This window comes from Apus apus, chromosome 7, assembly GCF_020740795.1.
Source record: "Apus apus isolate bApuApu2 chromosome 7, bApuApu2.pri.cur, whole genome shotgun sequence".
NCBI lineage: Eukaryota > Metazoa > Chordata > Aves > Apodiformes > Apodidae > Apus > Apus apus.
Window position 1 is genome coordinate 28,680,981 of NC_067288.1, and position 18,932 is coordinate 28,699,912.

The 18,932-nt window shown below is 40.1% G+C and overlaps 1 protein-coding gene across 15 annotated transcripts in view; it reads left to right on the forward strand.

Moving 5' to 3' along the window:
• The window catches only part of NFIA (nuclear factor I A), a 249,013-nt gene that overhangs the window by 120,903 nt on the left and 109,178 nt on the right, over positions 1 to 18,932 (forward strand). For 14 of the 15 annotated variants that reach the window (XM_051625243.1, XM_051625249.1, XM_051625237.1 and 11 more), the window contains exon 3: positions 12,979 to 13,044. The exons of the other annotated variant lie outside the window; for it this stretch is intronic. In XM_051625243.1, coding sequence (XP_051481203.1) covers positions 12,979 to 13,044 — 66 coding nt within the window. The remainder of the gene's footprint in view (positions 1 to 12,978; positions 13,045 to 18,932) is intronic. 15 annotated transcript variants of the gene reach the window in all.

The window sequence follows — 18,932 nt, forward strand, 5'->3', positions numbered from 1 at the left end:
ATACTTCCCTTATTTTGGTGGCACCTCAGTCCCATGACAGTAGAGGAGGTTTTTTTGTCCTCCTTAAATTGTTTTGCATATGTTTTTAATTAGCCCGGGAAGGAGAAAGGGTTTAGGATTCTTGACTCCTGAACATGATCCTTGTCAGTTCTGCCACTGATCTAGTAAGTATTTCTAGTCAAGTTACTTAACCTGTAGAGTCATGCTCCACCTAGAGATACTACAGTAACTAGCATTTTGTAAAGAAAATAGATCAAGTTAGATAAATATAAAATAAGTTTCATAGTACTTCTATTTCAAGGAGTATTTTGAGAATTAATGTTGATAAAGTTCTTTGATCTTGGATGAAAGATGCTTTAGAACTGTAAAACATCTTTGTTATTTGTCATCTCTGTGGCTGTGAAATTTTTCTCAGAAACTGAATTTTTGAAAACACATTCAAAAGGTTTTCGTGTAGGCCCTGATTGCTTAGGTTTCTTAGTACACTTTCAGAAAAAGTGACTGGGTTGTTTGTGATTACACATAGCACAATATGTCAGTGTAGGTGCAAGTAATCTGGAGTAGTTAATGCAACTTCCCATGTTGTTCCTTATTTTGATGTCATATTTTAGTGCTATGAAAAAAGTAATACAAATTCTAAAAGGATGAGATTTTGAAAGTAGTTTCTGAGCCCTTCCTGCCTATTTTACCTGATACAAAAATGTGTGTAGAGAGCATGCTGGCAGGATTGCATCTCCATTTCTAGCCCTGCATGCAGAGTGAGTAGGACTCTGCAAGCTAGACAAAATTAGGTCCTAAGAAGTGCTTGAACAGAATCTTTGCCGTCTCTCAGCTCTGGCCCACGGCAGTGGTGGACTTGATGTCTTTGCATTTTATTTCAGTGCAGTATGATAAAGACCTGCAAACATCCTCTGCCCTGCCAGCAAGTAAGTGGGTGAAAATACTGTTAAAAATGGCCAAAGAAGTAGTCTTAACTGAATGAAGTGGTTACATTTGGTCTATTTTTAATTTTTGGTCAACTGTTTTATTTCTTTTGGAAAGTCAGCTTCTAAGTGAACCATTTTCCAAATGTAATGCTTTACCTTCAGCTTTTTTGAAAGGGCTGTTTCTGGAAAAAAAAAATACATTAGTAATATTTTTATCTGGGAAATGTTAGGGGGTTTGCTTCAACTTAAGTTTTCAGCCTCTGTAACATGCTGCTTGCTAAAAGGCTCACTCTACAATGCATTAAGTACAACAGAATATTCCTTTGCGGGATTCCCTTTGTTGCAGACATTACTTATGACATTTTAGTCAATATTTGCATGGCAGACTGTCCAAAATTATTTTGTTTTAGGCACATCACTGATAACTGGACCCATACTCTATCATTCTTTTACATTCATTAGTCACTCTGTAGTGTTTTTAACATTTTAAAACACTCATGCAATTCAAAGGAAAATAGATTTCAGCCAAAACGCCTTCAAAATTATCTTTTTTCCTTTGAGTTATTCAGCGATTTTTAACACTTCGTATGTTTGATGTTTTTTTCTTTAGTCTCAGCAAGGCAAAGTTTTTGCAGGCTCTGACTACACTAAAGATAGGATTTGGGTAGAAAAAATGCGAGGTAAACTGAGCTTAATGTGAAAATGTTATCAGACGTGGTGTAAGGTGTAGCCAGCCAAAAAACCTGGCTATTTGCCTTCTGTGTAAAAGGTAATTTAAAAAAATAAAAATAAAAATATGACAAAACTAATTAGCAGATATTCTAATGCAAGAAAATGTTGCTGTTAGTAAAGTTTCTTCAATATGCCAGAAAGCAGATGGTGGCAATGGAATAGCGTTTTCTTTTGCCAGCTTTTCTATATGCTTTCTAAACCTGCAAGAGCTTTTGCTATTCAGTATTCAAATTTCTGACACTCTATGATCTTTTTCATCTTAAAACAGAAATAGAAACTGAAACTTAAAAATGTAATCAAGTCAAGCTGTCTGTTCATCAGATCATAACCATAGCTTTAAAAGTTTGATTAAAATTGAGTCTACACAGTGTGGTGATGGGTTTTGAGAACTCTGGATTTTTCTGATTTTAATTTTCTTCCTCAAAATTTAGTTTTGCAGCGCTGGACCAAGTGAAAATAGATTTTAGGTTGTATTTTCAGAGTCAACACATTAAGCTTAATATTTTTCAATGTGTGTGTGTGTCTGAGAAGGAATCCTACCTTGTATATATATGCCCAAGTCTTTAGTGTATTTGTAATGATCCACTGTAGATACAGTGCCATTTCTCCATTATTTGTGGCCATGGTACCTTCGATTTTGCTGTAACTCGGTGTGGTGGCTCTGTACCGAGCCTGCAGGATGTTCATCTCGTTGAGTTTTAACTTTATCTTCCACTTGCGTGGCTTACAAACACAGCAAAAACACAGAACAAGTAGGCTGCCTACCAAAAGGCTGCTTTTTTTCTGCCCGACTCTATGTTGTTGATGCCAACACGATACTGATGCAACAAAACACGTCCCGATTTTTATGGTAATTCTCTGTTCTTCTTCGCAGTCTGCAATATTGTGAGAGTAGAAACAGACCCAATCAGTGGCAATTCTTTGTGGGCAAATGCTCTTGACTTTTGCGTTTGAGAAAGGCTTTGGGTTGATGGCAGTATTTCTGCCATTGTTTTCAGAGAGAGAGGCAAGGAGAGTAAGGTAGGGGTGGAGGAATGGGAACCATTGAGCAGTTTTTTCTGCTGTAAAATTGTATACATCTAGGTATTGTCAGCAGTTTCATTTTGCAGAAAGGTTAAGAAAACCTGAAATGGAGAAAATTTTCACAAATCACATTGAGCTCCTCAGAGTGCACAGAACAGGGAAAAGATGTCTGCCAAAAAATACAATTTAAAAATTTTAAAAATGGCTACTAGAACCAAGCATGTACTTAACAGGGGCTGAAATGGAAAGGTGTCAGGCACATCAAAATGAAAAGTTATGAAAAAAGGGCTGCTACTTTAGATCCATAACAAAAAATTAGTACCTAAACTTGGGTCATATTGCCCCATCTGTAACTTGATATTAATGTATTATTGAAAAAAACACCATGGAATATTAGTTCTCCTTTTCTTTGTTCTTTAATAACACATGTTTTTATTATCAACATAATTTTTCCCTGCATGAAATAGAATAGTCCTTAATAGGGAAAATGGACCCATTCTTTAAGATACCAGTTCTTTTTAAGTATTCTGTATTCTCTTTGATGTGTGGATTCCTACTTGAATTTTTGGTTAACCACAGGAAAATTTTACACCTGTCCTTGAGGAGAAAGAGAAGTGGGAGAGGTTGAAAAAGGAGGAGGAGGTCAGGGATTTTTTCCCAGTTTGTTGATGTGGGGAGGGTTTTCCTTTGTTTTTGCTGGCTGACAAAGTCTTGAACAACTCTGGCTGCAGAGACAACTTAGCAAGAGGCACAGACTGAAATATATGAGCTCTCTGATGGTCTCCAGAAACAGCTCAGTTATTCACGTGATGTTAGAGGCGAGCTTTGGAAAGCAGCGTAAGAAGGCTGTGCTCATTGTCAAGGCGTGGGTTTTATTTGGCTTTTTGATGGAGGGCAGGTTTGAAAAATTCTTTATTCCTGTCTGCTGTGGAAAATGTAGAGAGCTCCTTGGTGGTGACCTTGTAGCACTGTGCACCTTGGCCGGAGGAGAGGTACCAGTCTGCCAGCTACTGCTCGGGCAGTGGGGATAAAGAATGAGGATGGGCACTGATGAGAATAGCCTGGGAATACGCAGCTCCCTGCCTTGGATCCCATAAGGATGAGTTTGTCACAATAAATAAATAACAAGGGGATGGTGGGGGATAGAGATTAATTGGGTGACTGTACTACCGCCAATGGAGTCTCACCATATGGTGGACATAATCCTGCTTTGCTGATGTTGGTTTACTCACCAGTGTAAAACTGCATAGAAGCAGACCTGGAGACTTTCACCAAAGCTACCAGAAAGTGCTCATCGCAGTTTTATCTTCACTTGCCTCTATACATGAAGTCAGGCATTGCAAAGCCAGCTACTTAGTCACCCTAAATACTGTTGTTGTTATTGTTAAATTGAGTTAGAAAATATTCCAGAGAGAAATGTAAAAATTATTTCTTATTTTTCAAAATACGTAGTAAGAAAAAAAAAAAATAAAAGCAAGTGAAACAGAAGCGGAGAGGACTGGAAATATCCCTTCTAGGTGACTTTGGATCCTCTCTAACTAGTAATTTTCTAGGTAATGTAGTTCAAGGCTTCCTAAGCGGTCAGTGCCGTTGCCTTTGTAATGGCTGCATTGGTGGGAATGATACTTTATTATCCAGAGCAGCAGCTTGAGAGCTCAGCCCCATGCTTTTTTACTCCTTTTAGTAACTGTGCCTCTGCAGGCAAATCACTTAACCTCTATGTGCCTCCTTCATCCCGCGTAAAGTGGGCGTAGTTATGCTCACCTTTCCCACAGAGGTATTGTAAAGCTAAGTTTAATGTTAATAAGATGTTTTAATTTCCAGGATAAAGGGATGTTCTATAAATATACATTAGGAGTAATAATAGTTTTAATGTACACCATTATTTTGTAACAGTGCTTTTCTAGCTTTAGAAATTTTTTAGTGGTTTGAAATTATTAGAGAATCTGGTTTTGTTAATTACAGATTGACATTCGGGCAGAATTTGTTGAATTGTTCTATAAATTCAGATCCGTGTGCACTGAGCATGCCCAGAGCCGTGCTCACCTCCACTTTGGGATCATCAGTGCGGCCCTTTGGCTTTTAAAACAACTCTTTGATGCATGTGCTCAGAAGTTTGATGGCTTCTAAATAGAATAGTTCAAATATTTCAAAGCACTTGAGATTCGTATAGTGTGAAGCAATTTAAAATTATTGTACTGCAATTAATTTTAAATAACTGAGCACTGCATATGTCTAGAAACCCATACAGATCCAAATGGAAGCTCTCTAAAAATTGAAATGATTCAATAAATTTAAATCACTCTGAAGAAATGGATGTAAGTACTGTAAATCATTTTGTGAGGGGGATAAGCAAATTTTCTAGAAGTGAATCTGAGGGTAGAGACTCTAATTAGATTTTTTATTTTGGGGTTTATGATGATGAAATGTAGGTTAATTTATATTTCCCAGGGATATGAGGGCAGCTCTTGTTGATCCATATGGTTTCTTGTAGCTCTTACATAGGCTGCTTTTTTTTTTATTTCCCAAGATTACAGAAACTTAGCAATCCAACTTTGCACATATTTTTTTTCCATTACAAATATCTTTCCCTCCAAATCTGTATAAAAAGACATGAGAAGAATATTGGTCCACAGCTAGAAATGCCAAGTGTATTTTTAAATGCAGCTAAAAAAAATATTGCAGAATTAAACATTGTGCAGCATTGGAGGCTAACGTTTTGTGGAGCTGGGCTGCTCCATGAGTATGAATTTTTATTTATGCCTAAATCACTGATTCAGGTACAACCTGTATCTGTAGGTACCAAAGTGGATCGCCGTCTGAGAGCAGTTGGTTGGCTTAAAGTATGTGCTCTGTCCTTTACTTACAGATGTATTAGAAAGACACTATCTGATGTAGGAAGGTTGGTAAAAATACTGATGTGAGACCTATCAGGAAGTATTGTTGTTGCCATTGGCTTCAGCTCAGCTCCAGGAAAACCCGCGTGTCGGTTCCTCCTCCTGCCGCAGCAACGCGCGGTTGCGTGTGGCTCCCTGCGCCGAGCTCCAGGATTGCAATTCCTCTCGAGTATCAGAGCCAGAATTTGTGCTACCACTGTCACTTGCCTGACCGTTCCGTTTCACCATTTCCCTAAGAGCCATGGAAAAAATAGGACAGCGGGGTCCCTCTTGGTGCGCGCTCGGCGCTCGCAGTTGGCACGGCTGCTTCCTCCGGAGACGTTGGCACCCCTCAGCAAACGGCTGGCGAGGGCCCGGCCACCCTCCCGCGCCAGCAACGAGGTGTCCAGCTCCTTGGGGTGGGACCGAGCCCTTGGCAGCCTGTGGTGCTGCTCCACCTGGAGCTTGTCCTTGTGGTTTGGGGAGAAAATGAATTTTTGAATTTGCTTCATGTCTGGTCTGGTGGGCTCTTCCCAGGTGGAGGAACCGTGGAAAGCAAGAGGGGCCCCGCTGCAGGGTCTTCCTTAAGGCCTTACCTTACTTTTAGACAGTTGTCATTATCTTTGTCTAAAGGTCATGGCTAAATTGAATAAAAGGAAAGCTGTGTGTTCCTGTCGATGCACAATGGCAGTATTGACTTTCCTAATCCAGTTTGCTGAGGGGTGAGAGAATTAAATTAGATATCTAAGCACAGAAATTGAGAGCCTTTGAAAACAAAGATAAGGAGACAGCCTGTATTTTCCTTTTCCTGGGAGCTCTGGGCTCAAGATTTTGCAGGTGTGTCATCTGATCCATGGCTTGCATCGATCAAAACTGTGCCAATGCATATTTAATTAGCAAGGGGACCCTGGATGCATTATGGCCATCATCCCTATATTGAATGGACTGTCAGACTTTCTGAATGCTTCCCCACCCCCCCGCTTCGTTGTTTGGGGAGCTTCTGCATTTTGTCTGAGCAGCTAAAAGTTTCTTTGTTTTTAGCTGGTGATGCATACAGCACCACTGAGGAGAATACAAACAAGTAAAGTCCTAAAGTGTTTATTTTGTCTACGAAAAAGGGCTGAACCAATTTGAATCCTTTGGGTAAAGGATTTTTGTATCTCTTGGAATTAAAAAAACACAGTCGCATGATGTTTACTTTAAGAATATTTCATTGTAACAAATAAAATCTGTGCTGTGGGATTTCTTAAGGAAGCCTTTGATGACAATTTGAATTAAGTCAAAATTAACGTTTGCTACTGCAAAGGAATAAATAGAAAACGTTCCAGAATCAGTAAGCAGGAATCAAAGGCTGTAAACTGTTTTAAAAACAAACATTTAGAAGTGAATCAAATACTTGTTTGTAATATAAATGAGCAAATATGGGAATACACAGATTCCCCACATTCTAGGCTATCACACGATAGCAGTAAATCATTTATGGGCTTGTGAGAACAAAGAAAGTTGATTTAAAATGAAACCATTTTGATACAGCTTTAGGGTCTCGCAGCCTCACGGTGAAGTTTCATGTCCCTATTTCCTACAAGGAGTAAAGTCGTCGGGGAATTTCAGCCTCCAAAAAAAAGTTCACCAGGGAGTTGTGGAGATCTTTGTTTGCATCTACCTTGGTACAAAGCCGCCCCAGCAGACAGAGTGTTGCCTGATAAACAGATGTAATACACAAAGTCTGCTTACAATACCGAGCAACAGACTGTGGGCACATGTTTTGGTCTCATTCAAACTCATCAGCATAGTCTAGCTAGCTGTTTTGTTGCTAGTCTACTTACAGGGTAGCTTAGGAGCGTCTTACTGGTGAAGTAACAAGGAGGGTTTTTGCCACAAAAGTTTTGTGGCAAGGGCTCATGGGAAAGTCATTTGCATACATCTTGTTACAAAGGCTGACTACTTCCTGGCTTAGACAAAGTGTTGCCTGATAAACAGACTTAACACACAAATGTCTGTCTGGAATAAACAACAGCAAGCTTTGATTTACATTTCCATTATCAAAGATAATCTCTTTCCCAGTGTACAGGAATTAAGAGTCCTCGCCTTATTAAAAAAAAAAAAAAACCAACACAAAAACACAACAAAAAAACCCAGGCTGGCACCACAGGGATTTTACCACTGCAGAACCTCATTTGAGAGCTGCAGGGATGAGGTGTACTGTGTAGGGGGGTAAGGAATAAAAGTGGAAATCTGGTATGGATACACACACGTGTGAGGGTGAGGTGTATGATAATGAAGCACTTTGAACTGCCTGTAAAAGTTGACTTGAAAGCGATGGCTGGAGTGAAACAGGGAGCCAGGCCTTCCTTAAAAGAAACAGTAGTAGCCACCAAAATAGCCGTAAATAATAATTGTTGCATATATGGAGCAATCCCTGTGTGTTTATATTATAATGTATAATGAAGGGAAAGTGAGTGTAAAAAAGCCTTAGTCCTGGTGCATTTTTCTGTTTGTAAATCCCTTAAGCTCACCATGTAAGATTGTATATAAAGGAGCATGATTTAGATTATTTTTTTTTTAAGTATATAAATCTTTGGTAGAATCCATGCCCAAAATTATAGATGAAAAATTTATTGCATGAACACAACCCAGCCATATAAATTTTTTATTACAAATAGGACTCTGAAACTTGAATAAAATATGTCAGTTTATTATACAATATTTCCACCCCCTAAACATGATATGAATGGAAAATTTAACTTCTGCACTTCGGCGGTGCCTCTGCGAGGGGCTGGGCTGGCAGCGGAGGAGAGGAGCCCACTCTATTTAGCTGCAGAGCAGCTCAGCATGGGCAGTGGCAGCACAGCCTGGATCATCTGGCATCACCCGTCATTTGTTTCCTCCACCATGTGGGGATCACCTTTACTGTTTAGAGGATAGATGCATCGACACCTGAGTTAGCAACACGGCTGCTCGCGAGGGCTCAGTTGTGGGTGGGGGCTGGCTCCGTGTTGGTAAAAAAGTAATCTTGACACCCGTGAGTTCCCTTTGTACACACCAGCAGACAATAAGGCTGGCCCCTGCAGGTCACTGCCACCCCAGGCTGGATTCAGCATGCCCTGGGGAAGTACGAGTGCCCCAGAAAGTGTCCCGTTTCTCCAAAGTCAGGTAGCCATGATGTGATTTCACACTGGGAATTGCCATGACACTCGAAGAGGGCTCTTTTTGGTGGAGGAGCATAACAACTTTTCACTGTCTGAGTCACGGTCTGCAAAAAAGAACAGCATTGTCAGTCTGTTGACATTGGTCCTGTCCACGGGCCAGACTTTCCTGGGAAGGTTTTATTCTTTCCAAACAATGGAGTGCGCCCTTCCAGTGCCGTGAGCCCTGCTTCCACGCAGCCATCGTGCAGCCCGGCTGGAGCTGTGCTCCTGCTGCAGCTGAAAAGGAGAATCACATATCCTGGAGCTGAAGGTTCCTGCCTGTTTTACAGCTTGAGATCAGGCAGACCTGGATCTCAGACGTAACCACCTCATTTGCACTGGGGTAGCATTTGCTTCAGGAACAGATTCGAAGGAGCAGAGACGTAGTAGGAAATGCTATTTGGAAAAAACTAGCCCGTTTTGTCATTGTTGTTTTATTCTTCATCCCTCAATCATAGTTGATACTTGGAAGTAGAGAGTAAAATACCTTTGACATGCTTTTTATCCTGTTTCCCTATGATTACAGCTCGTACCAGATCCCCTTGAGCATCTCTTCTCCAGTAACCTTGACTCCAGTGTACATACTCATGCTAACTCCAGCTAGTTAAGGGTTAAAAATTCCAACCACTAACTTTCCTTTAACTAAAAAAGCCCCCAAATAAAACTCATTGTGCTATTCAAGGTTGAGCTTCCTTAAATATTAAACTAGATCCCTTGGTGATTTTCTTTTTTTTTTTTTTTTTTAAATCAGCAATCTTAATAGTGGCTCCTCGCTATAATATTTCCAACTCCATCTGAAATCATTTAAATCCTCCCCTTAATAACATGCACTTTATTGTAATATACAGATTCTTTGGCTTTCTACCAGCCTTAGCTTAAGGCACCAATGAAACTCGTTGCTGCAGGGGGCCGTGGATTCAAGAGGGGCTCCCATCTACTGTATATTTTGTTTTGTATGTTTTCCAATGGCTCTAATTATTGCAGGTGGTAGAATTTAACTGGCAGTGTTGTTGCTAAAGAAAATAGGCATAAAGTGTATACTGTTTTGCAGAGTGGCTATCAAATATATAGAAAAGAGAAAATCAAATGAATTGTTAAACTGCTCTATAGTAAGTGATTTTATTGATTTAATGCAAATGCTTATGAAAACGATCTTCCATTTATATCAATTATGTATGGGCAAAAATTAATTTATTCCTCCGGTCACCTGTTTGGCTAACTGACTCAGCAGGACAGACATTCCCCCTCCCATTGTAGCCAAGCCTGCAAAACACTAAACATTCAGAAAACTGGAATTTTAAAGTTTCCATGTGCAAAACAACAAAAAAGCCCCGACAGGAGTTACTGCCAACTGCTGAAAAAGCAGAGAGCGAGCGGTGGAGGCTGAGCAAGACTCTCTCGTCCTAGGCAAGACTGTAAAATACAACGGCTCTGATTTTGCCAATCCCTTAGCCATGTGGCGGCACATTTATATGTACCGGATCATCTGCAGCATCTGAATAAAATCAGGGAAGCAAAATTCTGCATATAAACATTTTGGCTAAGTGCCTTAACTCAGTCTTCTTATCTGGGGTTTCCACAAGATGCCACCTTGCATAACAATGCTGAGCATATGCTTGCCCAGGACATGTTTTCGGTAGCCTCCCATGATCTCGACCGCAGTATAGATTGGTTTTAATTCTGCCTTCTGCTGCTTTTTATTGCCCCGTGCTTCTCCACAACGAATAGTGCTTAAAGCTCTTTTTGTCTTTTAAAACAAATTAGTATTTTATTTCAGCAGAAGGGGGTGGGTTAAAGGGGAGCAGAATTGGGAAAAACGTTATTGCGGTAGCCGGGGTAATAAAAGAAGAAAGTTAAGATTCAGTGTGCAAACAAATGTCCTACGGCCAGTAGAGTCTCTCTTGTGCCACTAGCTTTGGTGTTGGAAAAACAGCCCTCAACACAAACAAAAGTACTTTGTTTCTCAAAATCCAGGAGCAGCTCCTGCTCTGTGAGCTGCCCACCGGCCGCGGGGCTGTGCTGGGGGGCAAGGTGCCAGCCTGGGGGCTGCCAGTGAGCCCAGCTCCTGCAGCTGCCACTGAGCCCTTGTCCCTCTCTCCGCTTTGTCGGATTGTTGAAAATTCTGAAAGGAAAACGTGCTTCCAGTCCCATGTTTCTGCAGTAACTTTTTCCAATATAGAAATTTCTATGGAATTCTGACCCTACTTGAAACGTAAAGCCCAGATGCTGATTGAGCCATGGCTTGCTGGAGGAAAAGAAAAACCTAAAAAATAAGCAGAAGCCTAATGCCCGCCCTGCAAAATTAAATCCGTTGAATGTTGACTTTAAATGTTAACTAAATATTTTACATTCCTAATATTTTACTTTTGTTTCTACCTTTGTGGTGTTGGAAACATGAAACTTTTTGCCAAAATCTAGTGTCCAGAATATAGCAGTTCTGTGCATATTGCCCGGACATCTCTCTGCTGTCACTGATTTCAGCTTCAGTTAAAGATAACTCAAAAGATCAGTATTTAAAATAAAATTTTAGAACTCAGAATGATTTTTTTTCCCTGAGCTTCATTGGAAAAATTATTAAAAATAATAAATACAAAAGAGAGGAAATTGATTCTGGACACACTGGGAAACATTCTGCTTTTTAGGATAATTTAATTGATTTTAAATAGAAAAGTATCAGGACTGAAGCTTATTTTGCTAAATATTCTGAATATTTATATTCTGAAATTTATCCAAATTTGTTTTGTGAGCACTTTTTTTTACTTGTGGTTTTTAATTTATACCAGATTGTCCTCTAAGCTTCTGAATGATACCTAATGCATACAGTCAGCAGGTAAAAAAAAAATACATTTGAATATTTAAAATAGGCATTTTCTTTATAGTGCTCTGCAGTAATTAGAATCTTCATTTGCTTAAAAGCAAGGAACCTTTTTAAAGCAATAAATTAGCATTGCTTGACCCAAGGTCACTAGTAGTACTGCTTCTTCCAGCGCTATTAATACCTCAAAGAAAAAGAAGGGGTGGTGTTATCACTCGGTGGCAATAGAAGTAAGATTTTCAATTTAATCACAGTTAAGTGTCACGACCTTTTGATCTTGCATTGACTTCTCACTGAAATGTGGTCAGATTTCAGACAGCTAATTCTAAGCTCTGCAAAGTCAAGGTGGAGTCACAAAAGAGGTTTGCCACGATTGGGGGTGGTTTGGATGCAGTAGCAAGTGGTTTCATTTCCTAAGTTTTGTTTCACAGCAAAAAACTTTTGTCATGGGATCAACAAAGTACAGAACAATTTCAGGGGTGAGGAGGGGGAATCTTTTTTCTGTTTGTATCAATAGCAAAAATAGTAGTTTGAGGGACTTTCTAAAAAACATTTTTTTCACACAGGCGAAGGGACCTTTTTTCCCAATTCATAGTGATAGAAATAATTAAGAAGAAAAATGCAAGTTGACTAAAGCTTCTCCTAAGAACAATTTTTTAACCAAAGAGCAATCATCTTCACATAAAATAGAGCTAATAATGTTAAAAAAATGCAGAACACTCATATTTACACATATCCTTTTATAGGTCATTTTATTATTTTAGGCAAATCAATTGAGTTTGTTGGACAGTGTTAGCTGGGAGTTTGTGGGACCCATTATTTGCACAAGTTCTATAGCAGTTCATCCAGGATCTGGTCTCATTTATGCTCCTGCAAATCAGGGGCAACACTGTACATTTCAGTCATGCCGTAGTACTGTAACCCCTGCCAAAGGATGAGGAGAATCAGCTCTTCTATCAGCTTTGCAGATTTTGTTCCAGAAATGTGTAGACAACAATCTCCACAACTTCATAGTGTTGCTTAGTTACCTTTACATGCCCACTTGAAAATATGTTTTGAGACTTTACTATGTGTTGGATTAAGGCTCTGGGTTGTATACAACATCGAGGCTGCATTATAAAAAACATGTAGGAGAGCAGTTTAAATATGCCTTCTTTAAAAAGAAGGATTCTCAAAGCTTAATTTATGCTAATACACACTCCCCAAGCACTCTGTGTAGTGCTGTAAACAAGATTCCCCCCCCTTTTTTTTTTTCCTAGCAAAATTATTACCTAGGCACGGGACTTTTCCATTATCATGTCCTAGTGCAACACTCCTGTCCTTAGTTTGTACTCTCAGCCTTTTGAGGAAGTCTGGCGCCTCTGATCTATTTTCCACAGCAGACCCTGTAATTTTTGGCTGTATTTTATGTTTTTCAGATTCAAGTCAATCTGAAAGTCCCAGCCAGCCAAGTGAAGCTGATATTAAGGACCAGCCAGAAAATGGTAAGTTCTTACCTGCTGCTCCTGCTTTGGGATATTAAAACAGCCCATACTTATAAATATTTTTTTCCCTGTGTCTAAAAAGATTATTCAGAATAATTGACATGGGATAGCTACAAATAGCTTGTGTGCTCTCCTCATAGTTAAAATGCTACTGTTTCACTAATCGAAGGTAGCATTTGTTTCTCCAGTCCTGGAGTGAGACCTTTTTTTTTTTCTTTAAAAATAATTTTAATTAGGGAGATGCTATTAAAGAGCCTACTGTATGCAACCATCATCCTTATTCCTCCATAGCAAAGGCTTTCATTCCCTTGACCATGAGTCATGACCCCCTAGGGGTGTGTGCTTCATCACTTCCATTTATACCAGTGTGCTTGTAACACATTTTGTTTATGGATGCTCTTACACGACACACTGAAGTACCTGACTTTTGGGAGGTGGGCAGCCATCCTCTAGGATCTCAGCTAGTCCCGTGGAACAAAATGGTTGCTTTGAAATGCCCTCCTGCAGACCCGTTCCCTACTGCAAACATCTAAACAAAACGAAGCAGCAACACTCCTAAATACTGCAGGTTCAGGGCAGGACTGCACACCTATAAATTCCTATAAATAGCCCCCAGGCAGGTGCTGATCCAGGTGCTACCGGCGTTGTCTATATTCCTTTACCAGCGTGCTTTAAGGGTTGTGGATACATGGGTAAGCAGGGCAGGGAGGCTCAACTGGAGGTGGTTGCTCCTTCTTTTCCATATGTTTGGAGTACTGTTGTTTCAGGTGGCAGTGGCTTGGGCTTATTTGGAAGTAGCAGCTGGACTGTGACTTTTGGGAACACTATTGCGTATTGAACTGGGACAGTTTTAAAGTAGAAGCAATGGCTTCTACTGAATCAATGGCTTGAATTATAAAGCAGCCTGAAAAAAAACAATTCAATAATAGGGAATTTCTGTAGGGACTGAATGTGAAAGGATAAGTATGTGTGTAAGGAAACAGTTTCTCTTCCTTTTTATGTTTAAATAAGGTAGACCTCAGCAATTTTCGTTGGCCCGTCGGCAACTGAGTTTTGTTTTACTACTTATATTTAAAACTTAGTATCTCCCAAAGTGAAAGTGATTTTTATTAATAGTTTTTATTGACTTATCCATAACTGGACTTTTCAAAAAAGATCTAAATGTAGCTGGGGGATCCTCTGTACTGGGGTCTACTGTGCATACAGGGAATAGAATTTGTGTGAAGGGTCTGCGCCTCTAGAGCCTGTCACCATTGTTGGTAGATTTACATCCGTCTCATGTTGAAATACTGTATTTGTAATAATACAACTGTGATTGCCCTTTCACAGAGAAACTAGCTGGTTTTGTCTTTGCAGTGCATCCTTACAAGTCTGTGTTATGTTCAGTGTGTGATTTGGGAAACTATTAGCAACCAAACAAGCTGCAAGTGGGAGCGAGGTTGAACGGCTGCATCCACATGCGGACTCCATTTGGATCAGGGTTTAAAAGGCAGATAGAATTAAGGGAAGAGGAAGAGGTTTAGGTACATACAAAACTTTAAAATACCAGCGTATATCATAGAACGTAGAACATAGAGCTCAGGGGGTTGTTAACATTTTGGCTTTTGGAGCTCCTGTATTCTCCTCCCATTGAAATATGAAGGGTTTCATATTTGGATAGATTTTGTGCTGCTCATCTGTAAACATACCATCTTAAAACATTTCTGTTGTTTTTGGAAGATGGTGCCTAATTTCCCTTATCAATCCTGTTCACAGAAATTCTAATTTGTAGCCAAAGGACTGCAAGGTTAAGAGAAGAACTGACTAAACTGTGATTTTTGTTCTGCCAGTTCTGGTTTGGTTTAGTTTTTGTGGTTTTGTTTTGTTTTTTTTCTTTCTTTCTGTGTGGAATATGTTGCCTATGTTTATTAAAATGTATTTTAATTTAGAATATATTAGGCACCAAGCTTGTTATTATTTCATGTTTAGATAATATTGTTCTGGAGCTGTTAAACCCCCCCAGTTCTTCTTACCCTGCAGTCCTGAGAAAGCCTGTTACTCAAAACCATCCCGAAAAGCAGCAATATCAGTGTTAAATAATGTACAATGTGCAGGAGCCTAGTGAAATGAAATATCTCTGATTTGGAGCCTGAGTCTTCCTTGTAAAACAACCTTTTAGTGAATTCTTGGAACTTTACTGGTGACCTGCTAAAGGTACTTTTTAAAAATATATATAAACAGGAAAAGGATTTTGCTTTTTCTCAGTTTTACTAAAGGGTATTTTTCCCCACCACAGCAGAAGCCTCCTAACTGATTCTGCACCTTTTGCAGTGCCTGTGTGGGAGATTTTCTTTACAAAGGAGTCCAAGGCAGCCCGTGGGCCCTAGAGGGGTTTTCTTCCCTCTGGGCAGACGCTGGGCTTGTTCTCAGCACACACAGCCCCCAGCTTGGGGTGCACCCAGTCTGTAGATCAACACAGATCTGCAGTTCTTATCTGCTGAACGTGAGGATGAAAGCAAAACTGCAGCCTTTAGAAAATGAAAAACTGCACGCACAGAAACGGACACAATAAATCATATTAACTGCGTTGTTCCACACTTGCTGTAGACCCACTTCCACAGGGCCTGATCCAAATCCCTCCGGAGTCAATGGGAGTCTTGTAATTGATTTTACTGAGAGTGGGAATGAGCCCACACAGAGAGAAATATTTTTTTAAAATCTAAGGAAAATAGTATTTTGAATAATCTTATTCCCACTGACGTTAACAGCAGTATGACCAGATTGAGGGTGGCTTTGGAATCATTTTGCATGTGTTTCTGGAAAGCACAAAGAAGTGTATCGATTAAGTACTACCTTTTACATGCATGCATTCCTTCATTTAAAAAAAATAAATCTTTAAAGGCCTTGTGAGGGTTATACAGCCTCTCTACTTGCCTGTTAATATCCTTTCTGTTCCACTTCATAAATTCTAGAGCTATTTATTATACACATATATTTTGCATACCTTGAGTAATGTAGGTTCAAAAGGGTCAACTATACAGCCCTGAAAAAGAAGGCCTCCTACTACAGATTTTAATTCATCATTTTAAATTGTATGTGTTATTTTGAAAAGCCTGTATGTCTAACCTTCATTAAAGTGAAGTTCATGGGAAGAAAATATTTTCTTTTTTACAGCCACTGCTTTTTTTCTAGTGGGCTTTACAGTTCTATTTTCTGGAGCAGAGTCAGCACAAACAGAGAAGATGGTGACATCTTCTGCTCTCAGTGGTGGCTTTAACACTGGCTCAGTCTCCATTAAACCAAAATAGTTTTCAGGCAGTCACTTTCCCAATCCCTACTGCTAAAATCTATGGATATATTATGCATTTTACTTTTTCTAGAGAGAGAGAGATCCAGCATGATGGTCATGAAAAGCAAACACGCAGGAGAGACAGGCCTCATTTGTGCATGTATAGTCCAAATGTCTTGTCCTGGAACCAGGGCTAAAACCACCACGTAACTGAATTTTGTGCACAGTGCTGCTGTCTCTCGGGTCCTTTAGCATGGAAAAGAGCTGCTTGGGGAGAGGAAGAACCCCCAGAATTTGTCTGTTTGACATGTGGATGAGGACATTTGCAGGTGGGATCATGAAAGGGACCAGCAACTTCATTTGAAAGGCAGGAGCATGTTCTGATGTCCTGATATTTTGTTCAAATAAGGGTTTTTTTTTCTGACCAGTTGGGTGGAACACCCGTGTGGAAAATTCCCCACTTTTGTAGTTGCCTAATGGTATGTAAAAGCTTCATTTCAGTTGGCACCACAAAGGGATTTTGCAATTCACCCAATAAAAAAAAAAAAAAAAAAAGTTACTGATTTTAAAAGCTTGGTAAATGCACTGGTTTGGGGTTGTATTTTATAAACAAACTACTTTTCAGTGAACTGAGGATGACAAAATGGCTAGTCTGGTGTAGTGAAGTGACTGCATGCCTGGGGATCAGCAACAACTGAATTCCCAGCTCAGCACTGCCGTGGACTCTCTCTAGGGCTTTTATGCTCTCAGTCACTGAAAAAGCTATCGGATAGGTTTTCTTTTTGCAAGCAGGATTATTTTAAACTTTTGTAGGAGAACTTTTCAGTCTTTTTGTCTGCAAAGTGGGGGATATTTGTGAGTCAAGCTTTCAGAGACTCACAGAATATTAAAAGTCAAATCCTGCTCTTGCTCTAACAGGAGATGAGCTCTGGAGAGAGGCGAGGAGGGTGCAGCACAAGCTGGTTAATAATTGTGGTGCAGCTCTGTGTTGCTTCTGTCAGTAAATGGATGTCAGACATCCACCAGGCAGTATTTGAGTTTGATGTGGTAGCACTGGTGAATTAGTAACTGCAGCGTAAAGGTACACACACAGTGTGCTGTGTAAAGCAGAGGAATGCTGTGTCATTTTCTCCAGACAACTGGTGTCTCTGGAGCATGTGGTGGTGTGATTTGGTAACTCCAGGTCGGTAGCACACCACTTTACTCGTAGATTAGCAAATTCTTTTTAAAAGAAGTTGGTAAATTCTCCCGTTTCAAGTGAGCAAGAAGGCACTCATTATTACAGCTGATCACAAACGTGTGCCAAATTCATTGTTCAAGCAATTTCTGCAGGGGGAGAGGCATTTATCTCAAAAATAAAAATGTTTAAACCAAACGCTTTTTTAGTTTTAATGTGTTCTTGCTGCTTTGAGCTACAAGTACCTTAACAGCACTGCAGGAAATGAAAGGCACATTGTTCTTTGTAACATTAAAAAGAAAAAAAGAAAAACAATGATGTACCGTAACTCACAGAACTCGTTTTTCAGCCCTGCAGTAATTACACTGGACTTGTAAATATCATGTGTGAATTCTTTGCTTAAGTAGGGCTGGACTTGAGTATTAAACCTTAAAAACATGTGCAAGTATATGCTTACTTTTCCATGCCTAAAAAGAATAAAGAAGAAATTCTGGTCCTCAGGTTGGGGAAAGAGAAGGCCATAGTGGGAACACATCCGAGGAGAAGTTTCCTTTTCTTCTTCTCTAGGCAAGGCTGGTTGTGGCAGGCGTAGCACAGCTTTGGCTGCAGGAAAGGAGGGGATTATGTGCAACCTGGTAAAATGCAAAAGCAGCTTGTGGAACAACCTCTCTGCCTTAACTAACAGGCTGCAAAGCCCAGTTCCTTTCTGTATGCTTTCTTTCTGGTCCCAAAGCCTGGCAGTCTTGTTTTGTGGAGTGGGTTAGCTTCAGCCATGGAAGAGGTGTCTGCCTGGCCTGAGGGTTAGACACTGCTCTTGGATGCAGAGTTTGCTGTTCAAACCCTCCTCTCAGGCTGATACAGGCAGAAGGTATAACTGTTCTTTGTGGTTGTCCCCACCACTCAACTACACTGCAAGTTACGTGGTAGCTGAGAGACCTCCAGTTCCTTTGACAGCCAAATTTTTAACTAGTATAACAAGACTGTCTTCCAAGGCCATCCCTTCTTCTCAGGCCAGCACAGCCTCCCATCTACACTACTTTAGGTTGAGTTCTGCTCCCTCCTGAGCTCTTTTGGCAGTGACTGAGTTTAATGCCAACCAGCTTTACGCTTACTCACCAAGAAGATGCTGCAAGTGCAGCAGGACTTGGTGGTGTCTGGAGGGTCCACGCTGTCCGTGGATGGGCCCCTTAATTCCCACCCCAGGAGTGCACGGCTGCAAGCAGTTCTCTGAATACACAATGCAGAAACTGGTGCTGTTAGAAAGTCCGTCCTCTCAGATGACTAACATTCCTGAAACACCTCATTTGCAGCAGATAACCGAGCCTTGCAGAGAAAGTTTTCTATCAGCTACAGCTGCAAACAGGGTAACAGAGTAATGGCAGCTTTTATTAGTGCTCTTGTTCATGGGATCATTTGCATCAGAATTTATAAATGCAAGAAGAC